The 20847-nt window shown below is 46.5% G+C and overlaps 1 protein-coding gene across 4 annotated transcripts in view; it reads left to right on the top strand.

Annotated features, from left to right (window-relative positions):
- The first annotated feature begins 234 nt into the window (after window positions 1-234).
- Nr5a2 (nuclear receptor subfamily 5, group A, member 2) overlaps window positions 235-20847 on the top strand; it is a 117887-nt gene continuing 97274 nt past the window's right edge. Inside the window, exons 1-6 of one of the 4 annotated variants that reach the window (NM_030676.3) lie at window positions 235-456; window positions 8519-8581; window positions 11824-11961; window positions 15606-15724; window positions 17255-17396; window positions 19634-20274. In NM_030676.3, the coding sequence (NP_109601.1) occupies window positions 393-456; window positions 8519-8581; window positions 11824-11961; window positions 15606-15724; window positions 17255-17396; window positions 19634-20274 (1167 nt within the window). In that variant the 5' untranslated portion in view covers window positions 235-392. Of the gene's footprint in view, window positions 457-7052; window positions 7190-8518; window positions 8582-11105; window positions 11299-11823; window positions 11962-15605; window positions 15725-17254; window positions 17397-19633; window positions 20275-20847 lie in introns of those variants that run through there. The other 3 variants (NM_001159769.2, XM_006529621.3, XM_006529622.4) reach the window with 3 other exon arrangements.

The raw sequence follows: 20847 nt of genomic DNA, 5'->3' as shown, positions 1-20847 counted from the left end.
TAATCATTTCTTTGCCATTATCTGCCAAGAGTTCTTATCTCTTTTGCTGTCACTTTATAACAGGGTCCTCTTATCAACCGGCACAGGGTCATGTGACCAGTTGAAGCCTATTGAAAGCTTCCTTTCTTCTGATTAGAAACCATCATGAAACTGGAGACATGGTTTACAGCAGGTCATACATGCTGGAAAAAGTGCAGAGTCCAGGAGAACACGGACTGGAGCCTTTCTGAATTCTGTTTTTTCCCCCTTTTTCTTAACTTTCACTAAGGAAATGAGGGTTACTGTAGTCTGAGGTTTCCTTCCCAAAGTCACAAAATATGACAAGCTGCAATCTTTCTCACATTCAATGATTTCTGCTGTAAGCCAAAGGACTGCCAATAATTTCGCTAAGAATGTCTGCTAGTTTGGATACTGGAGATTTTCAAGAATTTCTTAAGCATGGACTTACAGCTATTGGTAAGTAGGAAGCCACTCTCTTAACATCTGGCTGTTTTGTGCTACTAATGGTGGATTTGTGTTTTAATGTACTACTTTGCCTGCAGTAATTATTAAAAGCATACAATAAGCCCACACATATATCACACATTTATTTTTCTTGAAGTTGAAAGAAGCAAATGAGTAATTCAACACATGAATATCATTTATTGTATCCGGTGTTTGGGGATGCCATTGTATTAGATCCACTTAGCAAAAAGCTTAGGGTTTTGAGACAGGGTTTCTGTGTAGCCCTGGCTGTCCTGGAACTTCACTCTGTAAACCAGGCTAGCCTCAGACTCAGAGATCCACTTGCCCCTGCCCCTGCCCCTGCCCCTGCCCCTGCCCCTGCCCCTGCCCCTGCCCCTGCCCCTGCCCCTGCCCCTGCCCCTGCCTCTGCCTCTGCCTCTGTCTACCATGCTGGGATTAAAGGTGTGTGCTGTTACTGCCCAGCAGAAAGTCCAGTTGTTAATCATCTATTTCAGCCTTAACAATTTTTGATCATTTTGAATCAACCATGCCAAGTAAAGTTTTGAACATTTTGAAACAAGCAAATAAGATTGATCAACCACTGATCAAATAAAACTAACAGGGAACTTACCAGCAATGTGACATCTCAACTGGACCATGAGATGTCTCATTCACCGTGATCCTATAGAGATTTTTGTTTGTTTGCTTGTTTGTTTGTTGGCAAATGAAAGTCATTCAAGAAAAACAAAGTCAGCCTATTATTAAAGGATTCTTGGGGGTGGGGGGACTTACTGTGACTTGCTTTTAAAGACAGAAAGAACCACATACCCTCCCCACAAGTGGAACCTAGAGTTTGGGCACTTTCTAGGCAAGCACTCAATCTCTGGGCTACACACCTGGCCACCGTGTGAAGCATCTTGGGGTTCCTTGTTGTTGTTTGGGGATGAGTGAGGATTGAGTTTGGTTTTGGTTTTCCTGAGAGACAAGGGGTCTCATTATATAACCTAGGCTGGCCAGGAACCTGCTCTGTCGTCTTTCTCCTTGTCTCTCTCCATAATACCAGAACTGTAGGTGTGAGCTACCATTCCTGACTCATTATTTTAAAGGATAAACATCCCCACACATACATTTATACCAATATAGAGCCATAAATGTGGGAGTTTTACCATAAATTTAGTAAATACAGTAACATTCGGTTCATCCTAAAAGTTAAAGACAAAGGGAAGCAATTTCCAGTAGGTTGTGACCCTGCTGGAGAGCGTGTCCCCTTTGCTTCCTCTGGATAGGAGCCAGGGTCGACCCTTCTCCAGGGATGCTTGCGCCATCAGTGATTGCCAGCCCAGTCTCAGTTAAAACGGGATAATCAGGGCCCCCGGCTTTGCCCCTTTCCCTGGGGGCAGCCTGCTGACTCCACCTAAGGCACTGATTGCTTTTTTTATGGTCCAGCTACGCCCTGAAGTATCAATTGAGGAAATGTTCACCAAAAAAAGAAAACGTTCTGTACTTAACTAAAAAGAAAACACGGGGAAGTGAGTGCAGAGAGAGGAGAGAGAGAGAGAGAGAGAGAGAGAGAGAGAGAGAGAGAGAGAGAGAGAGAGAGAGAGAGAGACTCTTCAAAGGGCAGGGAAACCAGGGCTTTGTGAGCTTTGCATCCACTGAACGCTGAGCGCTTCACTTCGTGTGGGAACGTAGCGGGGGGTGGGGGGGGTGGGGGGGGGTGGGGGGGAGATGCGGGCCAGACAGGCGAGTGCACCCGAGAAGCGTGCTCCGGGCTTGCACCAGCACAGGGCTACCAGGAATCTGGGACCACACACGTGGTGCCCTAGCTGGTCCCTAGCCCACCGGGGTGAATTAAAAGATGGCCAGACAGCAAGCTGAGCTGTTTTCACCCACTGTACTGCAGTAGTCTCTCAAAGGCTCTGCTGGAACTGAGGCGGGATGGAGCTAGAACTGACTGGCCTCCAAGGGCTGCTGGGCCCATACTTCCCCAGAACCATACTGAAGGAGCCTCATCTGCCCTGGACCAGCTTACACTCAAACCCAAGGCTTACCTAAGCCCCTCAGATCGCTAGATCTCAAAATGACTGTTCAGTTCTCCCAAAGGGGTAAGAAGAGAGTGGAGAGAAAAAAGGAAGGAAGAGAGGGTGGGAGTGAGGAAGAGATAGGATCGCGGCGGGGGCGGGGGGCGGGGGTGTCTATGTAGTATTTAGGCGTATTTATTTCTCCTGGTTTAATATCCCTCTAGATAATTTGGAGAGTAGTTCCCACATCTCGGTGACTGGAAAGAGGCTACAGGCACCCAGATTCCCATCTGTTTACCTAGGATCACTCCGGAACCTTGGCAGGACTGAGCTGTGTGAAAGCCAGGGCAGGGAGGCAGGCACCTTCAGACTAGGGCTTGAAGAGACTGAGCCCTTTCCTGAAGGAGAGTTGACCTTTTTGTTGTTGTTGTTGTTTGAGACAGGGTTTCTTGACCTTTTAAGGAGTCTTTTTCATTGCACTGGACAGGCCCTCTGAGGTGGCTGGATGCCCTCCCTATCTTTGGGTAGTTTTGAGATGCAAACTGCAGGCCGCCTCAGGCAGCTGAAGGTTCCCAACACCAAGCTCTACTTGGTTGTTTGAAATGTTTGAGACTTGAAACACGAAACCAGAAAGCTAAAAAAGGCTCACTTACATCGCAACAAATCCTGGCTTGGACCTGCTTTAGTCTCTACCTGGCCCATTGGCAGAGATGATCTGAATTCAGTCATGAACATGAGTTGAGCAGGACAAAGCCTCAAGAACTCTAACTCTCCCCCCCCCCCCCCGCCGGTTTTTCAAGACAGGGTTTCTCTGGGTAGCCCTGGCTGTCCTGGAACTCACTCTGTAGACCAGGCTGGCGTCGAACTCAGAAGTCTGCCTGCCTCTGCTTCCCAAGTGCAGGGATTAAAGGTGTGTGCCACCACTGCCAGGCCTAAGAATGGTCTCTTTAAGCATCAGACTGAAATCTTTTGCTCCATGGCTCCAACCTCCACCGCACATGTACAGACTTCTCCGTCTAACCCTCCACTGCTCTTCACCCTATAGGAAGGGAGACTTGTCTGGGAGAGTCATTTGGCTTCAAGAGAGTTGGGGGAGACGGTCCCCTGTGGAGGAGTGGTCCCCTGTGGGTGTGAGCAACATTAGCTTGAGAGATTGTGCCTGGGAAATCCAGATGATCTGAAATCCTCCAGACAAAAACTTCTTTAAAAATCTTGTGGTCAGCACATGCCTTTAATCCCAGCACTCGGGAGGCAGAGGCAGGCAGAGTTCTGAGTTCGAGGACAGCCTGGTCTACAAAGTGAGTTCCAGGACAGCCAGGGCTACACAGAGAAACCCTGTCTCGAAAAACAAACAAACAAACAAACAAAATCTTGTGGTTATATTTTGGTTGATAAAGATATCTAACTTTTAAACTGCAAGTAACTTCAGCCGTCTGGTAAGCAATTTTGTCTAGGGATAATGTTATGATCAATAAGGAAGGTGTCAATCTGTACAAGATAGACAAGCTTGCTGGTACCGACCTCTTAAAGGATCTATTTTTAGTGGTCCTAGAATGTGACTCCTACCAGAAAGACAAACTTGGGGCAACGTGACAGGAAAGAGGGCAAAACTGTTATTTATCAACAGTCAGCTGTAAAGTTTACTTTGTAAAACCCACTTTCTTTCTTTTTTAAAAAAAAGTTTTTAAAAATTTCATTTACATTAGTATTCTGCCTCTGTGTATGTCTGTGGGAGAATGTCAGATCCCTAGAAGTAGGGTTACAGACAGTTGTAAGCTGCTATGTGGGTGTGGGGATTTGAACCTTGGTCCTTTAGAACAGCCAATGTTCTTAACCTCTGAGCCATCTCTCCAGTCCCCTTAGAGCGCCTTTTCTAACTAAATTATAGACGCAAAAAGTTCACTTGCTTGAGCAAAGCTCATTGATGGTCAGCAGAGTGAGCTGTAAAGAGAACCTCGGCAACTGCAACACATCTCAGTCTGCTCCCCCTCTCCTCTCCTCTCTCTCTGATATTCAGGGATTATAGCTTAAAATTGGTCAGAGTTCCCCAAAGAACATAAAGGGCTCTTTGTATTCCTCTGTATTCTGTAATGGAGATCACCCCTAGAATTCAAAAGGGTGAAATGAACTTGGCAATAACTGCCCGGGAGATAAAGGTGGATGTTAAGGGAGGTGAGAAGCAGGTATCGGTGGTCCTAGCCTAGGGTCATTATAGGGTGCTGCTGCATGTATAGCAAGCTAAGGACATTCACAGCATCCATGCTCCTTAGTTTGAGGAAGATGGGGAGGTCGCTTGAGTCACTGAGTTCAGAAGAAGGGATGCGTATTGTTGGCCTATGGGGAAAGACGATGGGCAAAGTGACAGTTTTGAAACACTTTAGACAAATCCAGTCGTCCCTCTCTTGGGGAGAAGTGCTGGATTCCTGGCTCAGGATCTGAACACACAGTGTCTTTGTTCCCCTCCCAGCTTAAGATCATCCCTTGAAGGACCTGTGTGAGCTGAGTGAGGTCGGTCGCTCTGCTGGGTTTTAGAACCTTCCAGGTCCTAAACTTCTAGACAGGAATGGCATTACTGCTTTATTTCCCCCTTGACAGGGATTCTCTGTATATAGCCCTGGCTGTCCTGGAACTCACTCTGTAGACCAGGCTGACCTGGCCTCCCAAGTGCTGGGATTAAAGGCGTGTGCCACCACGCCCGGCCTTCTCTCTGGGTTTTGAGATAGGGTTTCAGTTTGTAGTGAATGCTAACCTCAAACTACTACATGCTGGGATTCCTGGCTGGCTACAACACTTGGCTGCTGCCACTCTCAGGACTTGGGCCCTACCACCCCCAACACCTGGCCATAGTACATCTCTTCCAATTCTGAGTATTGCACATGACAGAAAGGTGATGTGTCAAATAAGCTGCATCCCCAGGTCCATCCCATCATCTCTTGATCACAAACATTACATTCTGGGTAAAGGAGACACTGGCACCCTTTGAATTGGGCAGGTTTGAAAATTTTTATTTATATGAATGTTTTGCCTGCTTGTCTGCCTGCCTGCCAGCCTGTCTTTCTGTGTGCCTGGTGCCAAAAGAGGGCCTTTGATCTCTTGACTAGAGTTACAGGTAGTTTTGAGCTGTCTTATAGGTTCTGGGAATGAAACCTGGGTGCTCTGGGGAAGCCAGTGTTCCTAACTATTGAGCCATGCCTCCATCCCCTGAAGAGTGAAGCCCTTGTCAACGTTCCACCTCTAAAGCTGCCCCTCTCTCCTTGGGTACCCATGCTCAGGGCTGTCACTACTATAAGCCATAAGCCTAGGGTTCCACATTGCCTTTTTACAGACAGAGGATTCAATTACCTTTACAAGAGCATCGACATTATTGCCTATAAGCCAATCACTGATTTACCTGAAGTGTAAGGTAATCTCAAAGTAGAGTCTCTTCTGAGAAAGGTTCTCAGATCTTAGCAGCGGAATTTTTAAAAACCTTATAAGGACCCGGCAGTGGCAGCATACACCTTTAATCCCAGGGCTCTGGTGGCAGAGGCAGGTGGATCTCTGTAAATTCTAGGCCAGCCTGGTCTACAGAGCAATCTCTAGGACAGCCAAGGCTGCACAGTGAAAGCAAGAAAAGAAAAAGAAAAAGACACCCCGCCCCCACACACAGAAGAAGTCTTAGCTCAATTACTTCTCATTGAAGTTTAGCCCTAAAGGACCATTTCTAGCCTAGATTAAAACCAGGTGGGTTTATAGAGGAGAGAGATATTAGGTGTTGCCTAGTTTGTTTTACCACAGACCTCTTGGCCAACTGGCTCCTGGACTGTCTTGGGCCTGTCAGTGCTTTGTGGTGTTTGGTCTGGTCTACTAAGCCCAGGTAACTTTCCAACTCCGAGGCTTTGTAGACCAGATCTCCTTTGAAGATCCCAGGCTCCCAAGGCAGGGCGAGCTTGAACTCGGTATTGAAGAAAGTTCCCAATGATGTAATTTTAAAGATAAAGAGCCTTAAATTCCAAAAACAGAGGTCCAAAACTCCCTCCTTTCTTTCAGGGTGAGGGTGGAGGACTCCAGCAGTATAGAGAGGGAAGTGGGGATTGCCCTGGCATATTTTCCCCAGGCATAAAGCCCAGGATGGGGTATTTATTAGGACACTCTTTTAGGGTATTGAAAATCTGCAGGTTTGCCCCAATTCGGGATTGGCAGCCCGCCCTCTCACGGAAGCGGAGGATGTCCCCACCCCCACCCCCTGCAGCTGCCTACAGTGCTTATTTGAAACAATCAATACAAAGAGAATTTTTTTTAAGTTTTTTTTTTTTTTTTTTTTTTTTAACCAGGGAAGATCACTGGCTTTAAGTTCGTGTTTTGTTTTGCAAAGCTTGGTCTACAAGGTGCGCTGAAGTTTTGTCTTTAGAAACCGGGCTGTTCTTTTTAAAACAAAGCGCTCCGGGTGAGGGCGTGGAGCCCAGGAAGGAGGTGGGGGGGAGGGCCAGAACCCACCCAGTAGGCAAAACGCATTATTGGCTCAACTGAGTTTTGCAGCTTCACCTGATGGAATGTTCAAGTGGGAGGGGTGGAAAAATTAGGGAAGTCAGAGCTTCAGAGTTGATAAATTCGTTTCTCTTTTCCCTTGGGCTGTCACTTCCCTTCAGGGGAAGAATACTTTAAAACAGAGATCTAGGACTCTTCCCGGGCTTCAGAACGTAGTATCATCAGTTCAATACAACTAGATACCTAGGACCGGAAAGGTAACTTTACTCAATTCTTTTTCTTTCCTTCCTTCCTGCTTGCTTGCTTTTTTTTTTTTTTTTTTTAACATCAAAAGAAAAAGAGAGAACAGAGGAGGAAGCGTTAAATTTTGTTACTAAGAAAGATGTTTTCCAAGTTCTTTGCTAAATTGGGCGGGTCGCTCCAAGCTTCATCTTCTCAGGTGCGTGGGACAGCAGTGTCTACTCCTGTGCTTCTAGCGCTCAGAAAACTTCAATTGGTCCTGGATAGTTTGGCTCTTCTCCCACCCCCATCCCCGGCTCAGCTGCAGCCTAGAGTGGATTACAAACGCAGGGAGGACTGGCGCTTCTTAGGTCAGGTCAAGGGCAGGCTTGCTCTCCGTGAGCGCTCCACCGAGCGGCGCGGCGCGCAACCTCGGGAAGGGAGAAGACCGGAGGAGAACTTGCAGTTGCATCCTCGTGGGTGGGGAGTGCGAGACCGCCTCAGCTCCAGCCAGCTGGGTGAATGGGGGCGCGCACGGCCCCGGGAACGCCGAGGCTGGATAAAATATGCCAGGCCTGCGCTTCTCGGGCTCATCAAGGCTGCGGGAGCCTCCCCGAGCTATCATCCTTTGTAATTGCAACCGTCAATCAACACTTGAAGACAAAGTCAAAACCGGGAAGGGCAAACCCGGGAGACTACCCTTGCTGGAAAGGAGGAGGCGCGGGGGAGGGCTGAGGAGGGAGAAGTTTGCTAGAAGTTGGCTGGAGATTGCAAGAGAAATTCGGAGTGCTCGTGGTAGCTAGGGGAAACTTATCTTTAAGTCTCCGCCAGAAGTAAGGCTCTGGTGAATTCCTACACGTGCTTCCATAAAGAGGCATAGTGGCATTTGATAAGAGATCTTCTGCGGAGGATGGGATGTGCGTCCCCGCTCATGGTTGATGCGTTCCGGGGTACGTACTGACCGTTGTTGGCTTCAGCATTTAGAACACATAGGTCCCTTTTTCCCAGCCATTTAGTCCCTCAGGCCTCATCTGAGACTATAGAACCAGGGACCCTCCAGGTAGAGGGAAGGTGAACACCCTGAGCTGCTGTTGCTCCTCATTCCTCCCTCCTCCTCCTCTTCATCCTCCTCTTCCTCCTCCTCCTTGCCGCGCCGCACAGCCCTAGGGGACAGAACATTCTAGGAGACACCTCGACACGGCCACGGTCACAGAACTGGTCCCCTGCTTCAGTGGGATCGTCTGTCCAACGGAATAAGAGGGTGAAGGACTCCGAGGGGGTGTTGGGTTGTCTAGACGGCATTGGGAGGGTGCACTCTGAAAGTTCGGAATGAGTTTGGTAGCTTGTTTCCTTCACTCCTCCCTCAGCGTCTGCACCAGGGTCAGAGACTCGCCACTCCCCCAAACGTGAGGAACAACTCCGGGAAAAACGTGAGTGTGCCCTTGAATTTCCAACAAAACCCAGCTCCTTGAATCCGCCCTCCCCCCCCCCCCGCGCGCCCCCAAGCCCTACTGAGATATTGTCAAGAACCTGGAAATCTGAAAAAGGCCGATCTGAGTTACCTTGTCTCATTCTGGAGGTGGGAGTCAGGTTTTTCTAGGAAAAGCTCAGCCTCCCTCCCCTCTCCCTTCCCCTGTGTGTGTGTGTGTGTGTGTGTGTGTGTGTGTGTGTGTGTGTGTGTGTGAGAGAGAGAGAGAGAGAGAGAGAGAGAGAGAGAGACAGAGAGACAGAGAGACAGAGAGACAGAGAGACAGAGACAGAGAGACTCACTATGCCACACTGGTTGTCCCTTACTAACTATAGAGACCTTACATAGACCTTGTTGGAATCTTAAACTCAGAGAGATCCTCCTGCCTCTGCCTCCCAAGTGCTGGGATTAAAGGTGGCAGGCACTACACCTGGCAAAAAAGGCAACTTCTCTTGTTTGTTAGATCTCTCTAGCAGGCCCCTTCATTGGCTGCTAGACAGAGGCTCTGCCTAGACTAGATCTTCAAAGCAAGGAAAAGCTACTTAAATGTCAAAGGCCAGATTCTTTTAGACCTTGTCTTGGACACCTATTCCCTGTCTGCCCCTCCCTCCTCATCTACTAGGCGTTTTCTTGGAAAGTCTACCTGTGGGAAGATAAAGGAAAGCCCCACTTGACCTTTGGCATACACCGCTCTGGCTTTGGAAGACAAGCTGGGGGTGGGGGGCAGATGGGGCTGCAAAGCCACTAATTTGACCTAAGTATGTCCTTTCTGGGATAGAAGCTGGTGCTACCACAAAGTTCACCACACTGGGTCAGCTTCAGCCTCTGGTTTTGGCCAGCCTTCTAGCCACTGTAAATCACGAGGCTCTTCAACTTTGGGAGCCACCTCTTGAACAAAAAAAGAAGGGGGGGGGGGTGGACCAAGAAGCTAGAGTTGCTGCATCCTTGGCTGGTGGGTAGGAAGATGATAAACAAGAGACCACTATGAGTCCTTAGAATTGCAGTGAGTGGAGGTGAATGGAGGTTGTTCGTTCTTAACACTTTGAAAGAAACTGATTTCTCAAGTTTGCATGAAATCCAAGGCAAAGCGGGCAGTGAGCAGCGATGCTGTGAGCCTAGAGAGTGGCCCCCTTTCTGAACTGTGTAAGAAATGCATTTGTAATTCAAAGTGATGTCTTAAAGAAGGGGCAAAACTGAGCACGTATTGACATTGTTACTTGATACTAACGTGAAAACCTGAGGGTAATGGACACTAATAGAGGCAAATTCAGCCTGCTCCACTGTACAAACTAATTGGCAGCCCCCCTCAATATTTGTGGCCAGAAGGGACATGCTTAGGCCACATTAGGGCCCTAAAAATGCTGCAAAAGGTGGAAATCAGATATTTTAGATTCTGCATATATATGTTTTACAGCAAAAATATGAACCAGTTTAGAACATCAATATGCATGAGTTGATAGCCATCAATGGATAGTGTACTTCATATAAAAGTGTAAGCAATGATTTGGAATAATTTTTTATTCATTAAATACTAGACTGGGCAGTTTTTATGTGATCTCCATGCCATTTACATAGAATAAATTCAGCTCTTTTGAGATTCAAATCCACCCCCTTGTGGGTGGACTCTGATAATTACCCAGTTGCACAGCAGACCGTGGGCATGAAGCTTTGCCTGCATCCAGGAGGCTGGGAAGAGTGTTTTTCATCTTGTTGGGATGAGATCTGAAAACTTTAAAGATGAAGCTGGGCTAGTGGCCTAACAGATGGTTCTTTATAACTTAAAAAAAAAAATGCTGTGCCTCGTGGGGGTTGGGTGGGGGGCATGGGGCCACCAAAGGGACTCTAGAAAGAAATCAAGGGTCGGATCTTTCCATCCTAGGTCCAAACACAGGTCTCTCTCACTAAAAATTCGACAGTCATTAAGATAATTTTAGACTCAAGTGTTCTTTCCATAAGTAGGGAGGTGGGTTGGTGAGCAGCCTGGGGAAGCAGAAGTGGCTGTCTTTTACTCCAATTACATGCAAAGGGAGAGAAACCTCAGTGACTTCTTCGCTGTCCGCAAAGTGAGCCATAACCCCTGGGTTCTTCAGGGCGCAGTCATTCAGTTGTACCTCTCTGATGTCTGCCTTCAGGGAGGACCTTGATAGAAGGACCAACCACCCTCCATTTATGATTTTAACATCCTTTTTTTTTTTTCTCGGTGTTTTAAGTAGGCCCTTCACTCCACAGGTCTCCTTCTCCACACTCATGCATGGACCACCTACACCCACACTCTCCAGCCCTTCTTGCCTTTCACCGGCTCTTTGAAATGGCCTCTCGGCTCTCAGATCCCTGGCCGCTTCACTTAAGACACCGGTCGCTCCTCAATAGCTGAGAAACCTAGTAGCATTTATATCCCCCACTAGCCCCTCCCGTCTCAAGCCAGGGTGGGGTGGAGTAGATTAAGGCGGGGTGAAGAGGTTGGGGCAGGCCCCGAGGCCAGAGCTTCCTTATTGGCTAGTGGCTAGTGTCCGACCTGAGTCCGGAACCTGCGTCCCGATTCACTGTCTTCACCTCTTACCTCCCCCCTGCCCCCACCCCTCCAGCTTACCTCCCCTCTCCAGCGTGTCTTCCCCTCTCCTCCTGACTCTGTCACCCTCGGGGCTGGAAGGGTTGCTCTCCACCCTAGAGGAGTGGGAGGTTGGAACTTCAGAACTCCACACTTGTGATATTAGGAGAGAGGGAGCTGAAGGAGAGATAGGAGAAAGGGGCGGAAAGGAGAGGAGAGGACAGTAGAGGAGGGGAGAGAAGTGAGGCGAGCGAAGGAGAGAGAGAGAGACCCCTGCTGATCCTGAGCCAGAGGGCGGGTGCAAGAGGGGAAGGAGTCCGGGAGCCGTTCAGCCGCTGCAGCAGTAGCAGCTGGCGGCTGCCTCTGCTGCCCTCCGGAGCGCGGCGCGCACAGATCGCTGTCCGGGGCAGCAGCGCCTTTGCTGTCGCTGCCTCCGCCCTTGCGGAGCGGAACCCGGGCAGCGGAACGCGGTCTTCTTAGTCTAGCTTGGTAGCCGGGATCTCCCGCGCTCAGCTTAGGGACAGCTTTGAAGCTGCCGGACCGGACAGGGTTCCGAGGTCCTGCCCGGCAGCTCTGGCGAGCGGGTGGGTGAGCGGGCACGCTGATCACCCCTTCTCTCTTTCCGCTGGAGTTGAATCTCTGCTGCCCGTGTCCAGGTGCTGGGCTTCCGGACCGACACCGACGCCCCATTCCCGCCCGCAGCCGCCTTGTCATGCTGCCCAAAGTGGAGACGGAAGCCCCAGGACTGGTCCGATCGCATGGGGAACAGGGGCAGATGCCAGAAAACATGCAAGGTAAGGGGGTGCGTTGCGGTGTGGCGCGGCGCTCTGGTTCCTGGTTTTACACTCTCGGGCTAACCCCGCGGGCTTCAGCCTTCTGCAGCATGGGCACCAGAGCAGCCCAGCTGGCAGTTGTGGTGCGCGGCGGCTTCGGCCTCCTCTTTAGACGCAAGCATAAAAGTTAATGGCACTTGAACTAGGCGGATGGTGCTTTCTCATCAACGTCTAATTGGCCACTTCTAATTAAGTAGAGAGACTGGAAGCGGAGAGTCAACTGGAGCTGGGGGCAGCTGGAAGCTAAGGGCGCCGTGGAACAATCTTTCTTTTGAGAAGTGGAATTCCTCTCTGCTCACCATTTCTAGGTGGTTCGAGCTTTTACTCACATGCTCCCGTGTGGAGGGGAAAAGACTGAGTAGAGAAAAATCACAGGAAGGTGATTGGTGTTGTTAGTGGTGTTCGATTACACCAGCACCCCCAAAAGCCTTGCCAGATCCGGCAGTCTTTTAAGGCAACTCAAAACTGCTGGCATAACTAAACACCAATCACCCCAACTCTATTCCCGTCTAGTATCGTGCCGAATGAGGAGCTGGGGTGCTCAGGGTTAGCTTGTTATCCTTTCGGTCTCAGAGCCGAGAGTGTGGATATTCCATTTGTGTCCCTATTCTTGATTGGTAACATCAGAAAAAGACCAAATCTCATCTCCTGTATTTTTTACACTCTAAACTCTTCAGAACTTTATCTTAGCAACGGGCCAAGGTGAAAAAAATGTTAGGAAAAGTTTTTCTATCTTCACCCCTATCGGAGTTTCTGGATACTGAGGCCAGCCGGCTTGTGATCCCCTTAAAGCTTCCTGCCAGCCGTTTTTGCACGAACTTGAAAGGGTCAGAGAAGTGTTGAGAACAGAGCTCTTGGACTCAATGGTAGGCTGTGCGCTCTGGCCGGGAAACCCAAGATCGCCTTAGGCTCAGGGAAGGGGACAGCAGACGTGCGGGTGGGGTCAGATATCCTGGGTGATCTTGGGGTCTTTCCAAGTCTTTGGGTAGGGTTGTAGAAATTCCCTTGGCCTCAGTCCTTAGACTAACTTTGTGTGTCTGCTACTGAGGAAGCCTTGTTGGCTTGAAGAGATACACCTGGGATTCCTGATAAGTGCCCCAGGCCTGCTTCCTGAGCTCTGGGCTCTGGCCTCTGGCTCCGCTAAGTTTCCTCCCGGCAGAAGGACCAGCTTTTTGCTACTTCCTGCCCCATGCAGGCTTTTAGGGTGGCGGGATCCGGGGCAAAAAAGCGCAGTGGAGCGAAACACGGCGTACTGAGGACTGGAGAGAAATAACCTGGTAACATTTTCTTTGTAAAATTTAGAGGGCCCTTTCTGGCCTCCTGTCCCCCAAGCCAAGACACTAGCTTGCCTTATTGCTGGGGGGCTAGCAGATATGACCCTTCTTTGCACTGGGCTCTAAAGCAGCGTGGGAAAAAGCCTGGCGCGGCTTTGCGGTAGTTTGCAGCAAGGACAGTGCGCGCCTGCCTGCCGGCCGCCGTTGGGTCCCTTACCAGGGACACACTCATACTTTGACGGGTGCTGGAACCCAGAAAGAAAATTCGTTACTGGATTCTCAGGCAGCGCGAAGCATCCAACTTCAAGGGGATTAACGGAGGACCTAGCTTTACAAGACCCAGTTGTTCCCTCACTTTTCCCAGGGGCACAGGGATTTCCAAACCATGGTGGATTTGGTTCTCTGAACTCTTAATTTAGGTGACCCAGGTGCCCTGTGGGTAAACAAACAAACAAAAAAATTCTCAGGGTTCCCAGATGCACCTCTCCCCACTTAGACTCCGAATTTTACCGGAAGATGGGCTTCCGTCTTTCCTTCTATATGGAATCTCTGAGAAGGGCACGGAGAATGTAAGTGATTGCCAATCTGATACTCTTAAATGTGAAGTTAGAGATTACTTTTGGGGGGAGACAGGGAGACAGAAGAGAACACACAACTAGTAAAGTACAGCCCCTCTCAGCCCAGAAACATACCTGGAAACAGAAGTCAGAGTTTTCAGAGTTCCGTAAACTCCCCCAACCCCAAGCTTTTCTTTTCCCAAACCCTCAGGTCCTGATTCTTTAGAGTGTCTCAGCTTCTCTCTAACAGTTGGGGTAAGAGCTGGCTTCGCAGGAGAGAGGCGCGCTCAGCATCCCTTATTTCTGAGTTACTGAGCCCCGGGAATGCCTTTCTTTGCTGGTGCCTCTACCCGAGATCTTTGCAAACTGTTGCTCTCCCGGACCAACTTATGCTACAGCCCAGGGCTCTGTGTCGGGGAACAGACACTTCCTTAAGACAGAAATAAATGAACTTCATTTTAAAAGAATAAAGATACCACCTAGTAATAAAGAGGCATAGTACTTTGGCTCTGGGGTAGGGGCAGTTTCTCCATTTTCTTTTTAGTAAACAAATCTGAGGAAACTTCTGCCAGGCTGTGGGTACCCCTCCCCCGCCCCGCCCCTTGCAATGCCACTGATTAACTTAAAGCAAACTCTCTTTGGAGTTTGTGCGTCTTTGGGTAGCAAAGGGTTGAGCAAGGGGGCCGGAGCCGGGTGCACAAAGGGTTTGAAGAGGGTGCGGGGAGTCCCGGTAGTGGCTGGTTGTACAGATCTGCCCCTTGCCTAGATGCTGGCCCATCCCTGCTCTGCCTCCTGAACTGGGTTTTCAGTCTCATCTGGTAGTGCCTAGGGGTCTGTGGGCCACTAACTAACCTTTCTGTGCACAGTTTATCTTTTTGGCTGCAAAGACTAGGGCGTTAATGTCCCTAGTCATAGGGAGTCAGGATACCATGGTCTGATTTTTGTTCCTCCCGCAATCTCGGAGGTGTTTATACTTTGCAACGCTTCTCCTTATTGAAGCTTGTGAAGTTCATTACAAACAAAGCTCTAGAACTCTGCTAAACCCTCCTGTTTCTTTTCCTTGCTTGTTTCTGCCCCGCTTCCGGGTGTCCTCTCCTCTTCCTTGTTTTTATTTTCACAGGGCATTTTCAAACGTGAGGAGATGAAAGTGGTCAGAACAGACCTACAGTCAATGCGGAACTGAATGTTTTGATTAATCTAACAGACTTGAACCCTGAGAGCCACAGGCTGTTGTTAAAGTTGCTTCTGAGAAGCAAGTTTCTGCAGCTTCATTGCTCTGCAAAAGCGACAATGCGCAAATTAGCATTGCTAAGCCTAGCAAAGGGAGGTGTACTTACATACAGCAAGTCACTGTAGGAGTGTGCCAGTCCCTTACAGCCTCCAAATTTTGCCCCATTCATTAGGCAAAGGCGACATTTGAGAACAGTAGAGAGAGGTTTAAAAGACATTTGAGGTTAACATTTGTATGGTTCATGTTTCCTTTCTGATCTGTTGGTTTTTGGTTAACAGTGGTCACTTTAAAATGTTAACCAAAAAAAAAAAAGTTGGAAACTGAAAAATAATAAAGCACATGTTTATTGATGCACAAAGATGCTCTCCTCATGTTTAAAAGTACTCCTCTTCAATACCACTTGAGTAAACATTATTTTATATTTTATCTGATATCTGGCCACCAACCACATCAGCAATGCTTTTCAGTGCAGCAGCATTAAAACCTATATTGGGAAATTAATAGGGCATGTGTTCATGTTTCTCTTTTTTTTTTTTATTTCAGTGTCTCAATTTAAAATGGTGAATTACTCCTATGATGAAGATCTGGAAGAGCTATGTCCTGTGTGTGGCGATAAAGTGTCTGGGTACCATTACGGTCTCCTCACGTGCGAAAGCTGCAAGGTTTGCCTTTTCTGTGCTACCTAAAAAAGATAGAACGGTTTGACCAAACCCATGGAAACTCTTCAAAGTTAAACCTGTTTGTTTCTTTCTTTCTTTTTTCAACTGGAAAGAGTGGGGTGGGGTGAGGTGGGGGAAGTGTCATAGAGCGACTAGGACTTACAGTATGTCTGATTTAGTTCCAAAGGCAGGTAGGTGCCTATGCTGTAGAAAACTGTCAGACTGGTGGCTTTAAAGTAGTTTATTGTGGTGCGGTGCTGTATCTATAGGGGGACATTCTAACAGTCCTAAATATTGATTTTGCTTGACTTATATATATTTAAAGCATCCTTGTTAAAAGGAAACAGGACAGAGTACAACCCAAGTGTGTTTTAATTTGAGAGGAATCTGTGCTGCAAGTTGGAACATTTTTCTTTAGTCCAGAAGACATGAAGGTCTGATTTCCCAACTGCATGATTTCATCCTGATGGATTCTGAAAATAATTTTAAAAGATTTTTTTTTAATCAAGGTATCAAGAAACCAGATTTTAGTTTCTAATTGAACAATTTTTATTAGTGTATCATATGACTTATTTAAAAGCAGGAGGAATTTGAGTATGTTTAATGTCTCTTATTGTTAATAATCTTGTCAAGACCATAAGCATTTGTCAGAGGTTTTATATTTTTTTAAATAGTCCCCATGAATTCAATTTCCTCTAATCTTTCCCCAACATCTTCTTTAAAGTAGAGACTCAATGCATTTATTTAAACCTTTGCTAGGAAATCCCGCTTTGTTTTCCATAACAAATTAAGGTTGTTTTTGTGTGCTCGCTCAAATAAGCAAGGATACCATCTTAGTAGAGAGTAGAGGAGTTCCTCATTCAAAAGCCAGACACCAGGCCTGACCAGCCCCTTAAGTGTAAACAGGCACAGGCTATGCTGCGGTCCAGCTTCGTGGCTTATGCTCACACACACATCCCTGCCTATGTGTGTGTCTTTTCCATTAGTTGGATTTTCAAACACAGCTACAACCCTTGAATGGGTTCCAGTGGCCTTAGGAACATTTCCCCATTTTGTTCTTGAAGTCCTTTTCCTTTTAACTGTCAAGTGTTGACATTTGTAAAAGATCTGAGGTACTTGCTATTCAGCTCTTACAATGGTTTGCGACTGAAATTGTATGAGACTACCTAAAAACAATGGCAGGGTTCTTCTGTGAGTTACCTCTGCTTGGAACATGGATGTTAATAGGAAACCAGATTTAAGAAAAAAAAAAAATTGGTCAATATAGAGTGTATTTTTTTTTCTGACTGTTGGAACGAAATGGTACAAAATTGATGTAATTCTTCAGGAATATAATTCTGAGGCCAGAAAAATCTTCACTGAGGCCTTGCACTGATGCTGAGGGTTGGTCTTGCTGAAATGTGAAATTAAACCTCAGGACCACATAAGGGCTCAGTGGCACAATAAAAAGACCTACTGGTGATTTCCTGAGAGTACAACAAAAGAAGAAAAGCGAGTTAGACTCTACATCTCACTATTTTCTCTGTCTTACAGGGTTTTTTTAAGCGAACTGTCCAAAACCAAAAAAGGTACACGTGCATAGAGAACCAGAATTGCCAAATTGACAAAACGCAGAGAAAACGATGTCCCTACTGTCGATTCAAAAAATGTATCGATGTTGGGATGAAGCTGGAAGGTGAGAGAGTCTGCCAGAGTCCTCTGGGGTGTGGACTTTAAAACCTGTGTGGACAGGGAGACACTGTTTCTCTAGCCCTTTAACACTGTTGACAGTGATGGAGAGGATTTTTTACTTTCCTCTGTAGAATTGCCTGCCATTTAAACATGTTAACATCTACCAGGGGAAAGAAAGAGAAGCAGGAAAATTGTCCCACTCCCCATCTCTTTAGTTTGGGGTGCCATATACTTAATATTGAAAAGATCAACAGAACTAAAACAGCTCTACTGAGAACAAATCAAATTCATTTGCAAAATTTGAAAAATGAAATCACCCTATCACCCTTAATTTTTTTTTAAATCAAGATGCGCTAGAATTTTTTTTTGAATTTTTTTGAATTGTTTCATTTATACAATTCGTGGTTCTTGAGAAAAGTTAGTTTTCTCATTGTGAAAAGGGATTTCTTGTTCAGAATTTCAGGTTTCAATAGCTTAAAAAGTATACATCTATTATACATCTATATTTTTCTTTAAAAAAAGGTAATAACAATCTATACACTAATAACTAAGAAGCAGAAAGCATGCCAAGCTATGGGTTCTCGATCAATAGTGATGGCGATCGGGCCTTCAAAAGTCACTCTCAACTGCCGAAGAATGCTGCGGGGTTCAGCTTGGCAGCCAGTGAAGTTAATATGTGACTGCTGTAAATAATTTGTACTTCATGACTGTTATGGTGTGCTGCTATTTTCCAGCCTCTGACCTGCTGGCCTTCCACAGATTAAACAGACTGCAAATAACGCAATATGGTGGGGTACCCAGCACCTTGCTAGAGTGCACTTCATTTGATCAAGGAAATGCAAGCTACTTTTTTATTTGGAGGTTTTCTGCTGTGCAGAACTCATTATTGGGAGAGTTATGGGGAAAAAAAATTAAAGAATTTGTGCTTTTGCGTAAATCTGCCAAATTGCTAACAAGTTTTTTTTTTTTTTTTTTTTTTTTTTTTCCAAATAGAAGTAGCCACTTTGGTCAGCCTAAGGACCTCTTTTAAGGGGAGGTTGAGAAAGGAAGTAATTTGATATCTATTAATTTTATCATCAGTCCCTTTAGTTGCCAAATAGTGGCAGATGCTAACTGTAAGACAAGTTTTAATATTGCAGAAGATGTGGTTTCCTGCAACAAGTCATTTGATTTTTTTTTAATGAAAGAAAAGAAAGATTGTGTTTTTTTTTAACCTCAGCATTATGCTAATTGTGTGTGAGTGGCCCATAGCTATACCCATACTTTAACAGTGGTCATGGAACAATGGAATATTTGATGAATTATCTAAATTAAAAACCTCTTATGATCCAGTGTTAAATTTTGGATGCTTAGAATGTATAGTGTACATTTTTAATGTGAATATTAGTCCTAAGATTAAAAAGCTCAAAAAACTTGACCTCCAGCAATCTCGGTGTACCAAGTTGTCAGAGGTTGCTGGGTTCTGTCTAATTACCATTGGCCACTGTGGGTGGCCTCGAAGGGCCCTTCTGACTAACTTACTAGGCTTGGCCCTGATTCCACACAACTGTGGCACAGAAGAGCCTCGGGACAACTTTGGAAAGGACTTTGTTTTAATTGTATCTAATTCCACTTCAATTCAGTGCATGCCTAGTGCTTTTCTGATGTGTATTCACAAAGTACAGGTGAGACGGGGCTTTTCAAGAAGAGCCCCCACCTAACCTTTTTAATGGAGTAGCCCCAGATAACTAGGATTGAGGAAGATGTTGTAAGAAAAAGCATTTAATCCAGAAATGGGGTTGATTCTCTTTTTCTTAAAAAAAAAAAAAAGGAAGAACCCTAGTTCCAACACACACATGCAGATACACAGTATACACAATGTTGTTTTCCACCAGAATCATGACAGAGTATGTATACTAGAAGCTGGCACACCCAGAAAGAAAATCTCTCTCACCACCCCCCCCCCAATATTAAATATCTGTTGTGAAATGTCTCTAGTCCACACAGGGCTAATGCTTTCTTGGGTACCCAAAATATGTTTTTGATTAACAACCCCCTTGAAGGAGAGAATTCATAAGAAAGACATTTATCTTTTTGGAATCTCTGTGGACTATCACAGTAAAATGCACACACACACACACACACACACACGCACACGCACACGCACACGTACTTCAATTGTCAACATTTTCCATTTCCTCAAGCTCTTTCAGAGCACGACTGACTCCCTTATATATTCTATGCCCCTCCTCTTCCTTACAGCCGTAAGAGCCGACCGCATGCGAGGGGGCAGAAATAAGTTTGGGCCAATGTACAAGAGAGACAGGGCTTTGAAGCAGCAGAAGAAAGCCCTCATTCGAGCCAATGGACTTAAGCTGGAAGCCATGTCTCAGGTGATCCAAGCAATGCCCTCAGACCTGACCTCTGCAATTCAGAACATTCATTCCGCCTCCAAAGGCCTACCTCTGAGCCATGTAGCCTTGCCTCCGACAGACTATGACAGAAGTCCCTTTGTCACATCTCCCATTAGCATGACAATGCCACCTCACAGCAGCCTGCATGGTTACCAACCCTATGGTCACTTTCCTAGTCGGGCCATCAAGTCTGAGTACCCAGACCCCTACTCCAGCTCACCTGAGTCAATGATGGGTTACTCCTACATGGATGGTTACCAGACAAACTCCCCGGCCAGCATCCCACACCTGATACTGGAACTTTTGAAGTGTGAACCAGATGAGCCTCAAGTTCAAGCGAAGATCATGGCTTACCTCCAGCAAGAGCAGAGTAACCGAAACAGGCAAGAAAAGCTGAGCGCATTTGGGCTTTTATGCAAAATGGCGGACCAGACCCTGTTCTCCATTGTTGAGTGGGCCAGGAGTAGTATCTTCTTCAGGGAACTGAAGGTATGTCAAATCCTGATCAACCCTCCTCTCAAGAAAAGTCTGGCTAGCTTTTTGGCTGTTCTTGGTACTTGAGAAGAGCTTTTCCTTTTGTTTGTATGAGTTAAGGATGAAATGGGTGTTGTTTGTATGAGTTAAGGAGGAAATGGGTGTTGTTTGTATGAGTTAAAGAAGAAATGGGTGTGTGACCATCCCTGTAGAGTTATTACAGCTTGATTGGGTAGGCCTTTCATTCTGTGTAGCTCCTAATTGGGAGATGGTGTTTAACATGACATTAAGTATTGTTTTGTTCGTAATACAACACATTTATCCCTTTTAACTCAGAGGTGGTTCGAAAAAAATGTTGCATCAAACAACTCTTAAACTATTTGTAAAGTGACCAAGTCAGAAAACAAGCCATATTCATGGAATCTTGAAGGTTTCTTTTCAAAGGACCGAGCCAGTATTTAACTGTCCAGGTCCAAGACTGTGCAAATGGTACCACTGGCTAGAAGTATCAACTAGGTATTTACTGTTGGTTTGCCCTGACATTAGGGTGGTAAACCATTGTTTTCTGAGCAAATTGAAATAGGATGC

Source organism: Mus musculus, chromosome 1, assembly GCF_000001635.26.
Source record: "Mus musculus strain C57BL/6J chromosome 1, GRCm38.p6 C57BL/6J".
NCBI classification, from domain to species: Eukaryota; Metazoa; Chordata; class Mammalia; order Rodentia; family Muridae; genus Mus; species Mus musculus.
The sequence above is the reverse complement of the archived record's forward strand: the minus strand, read 5'-3'. Positions and strand labels throughout refer to the sequence as shown.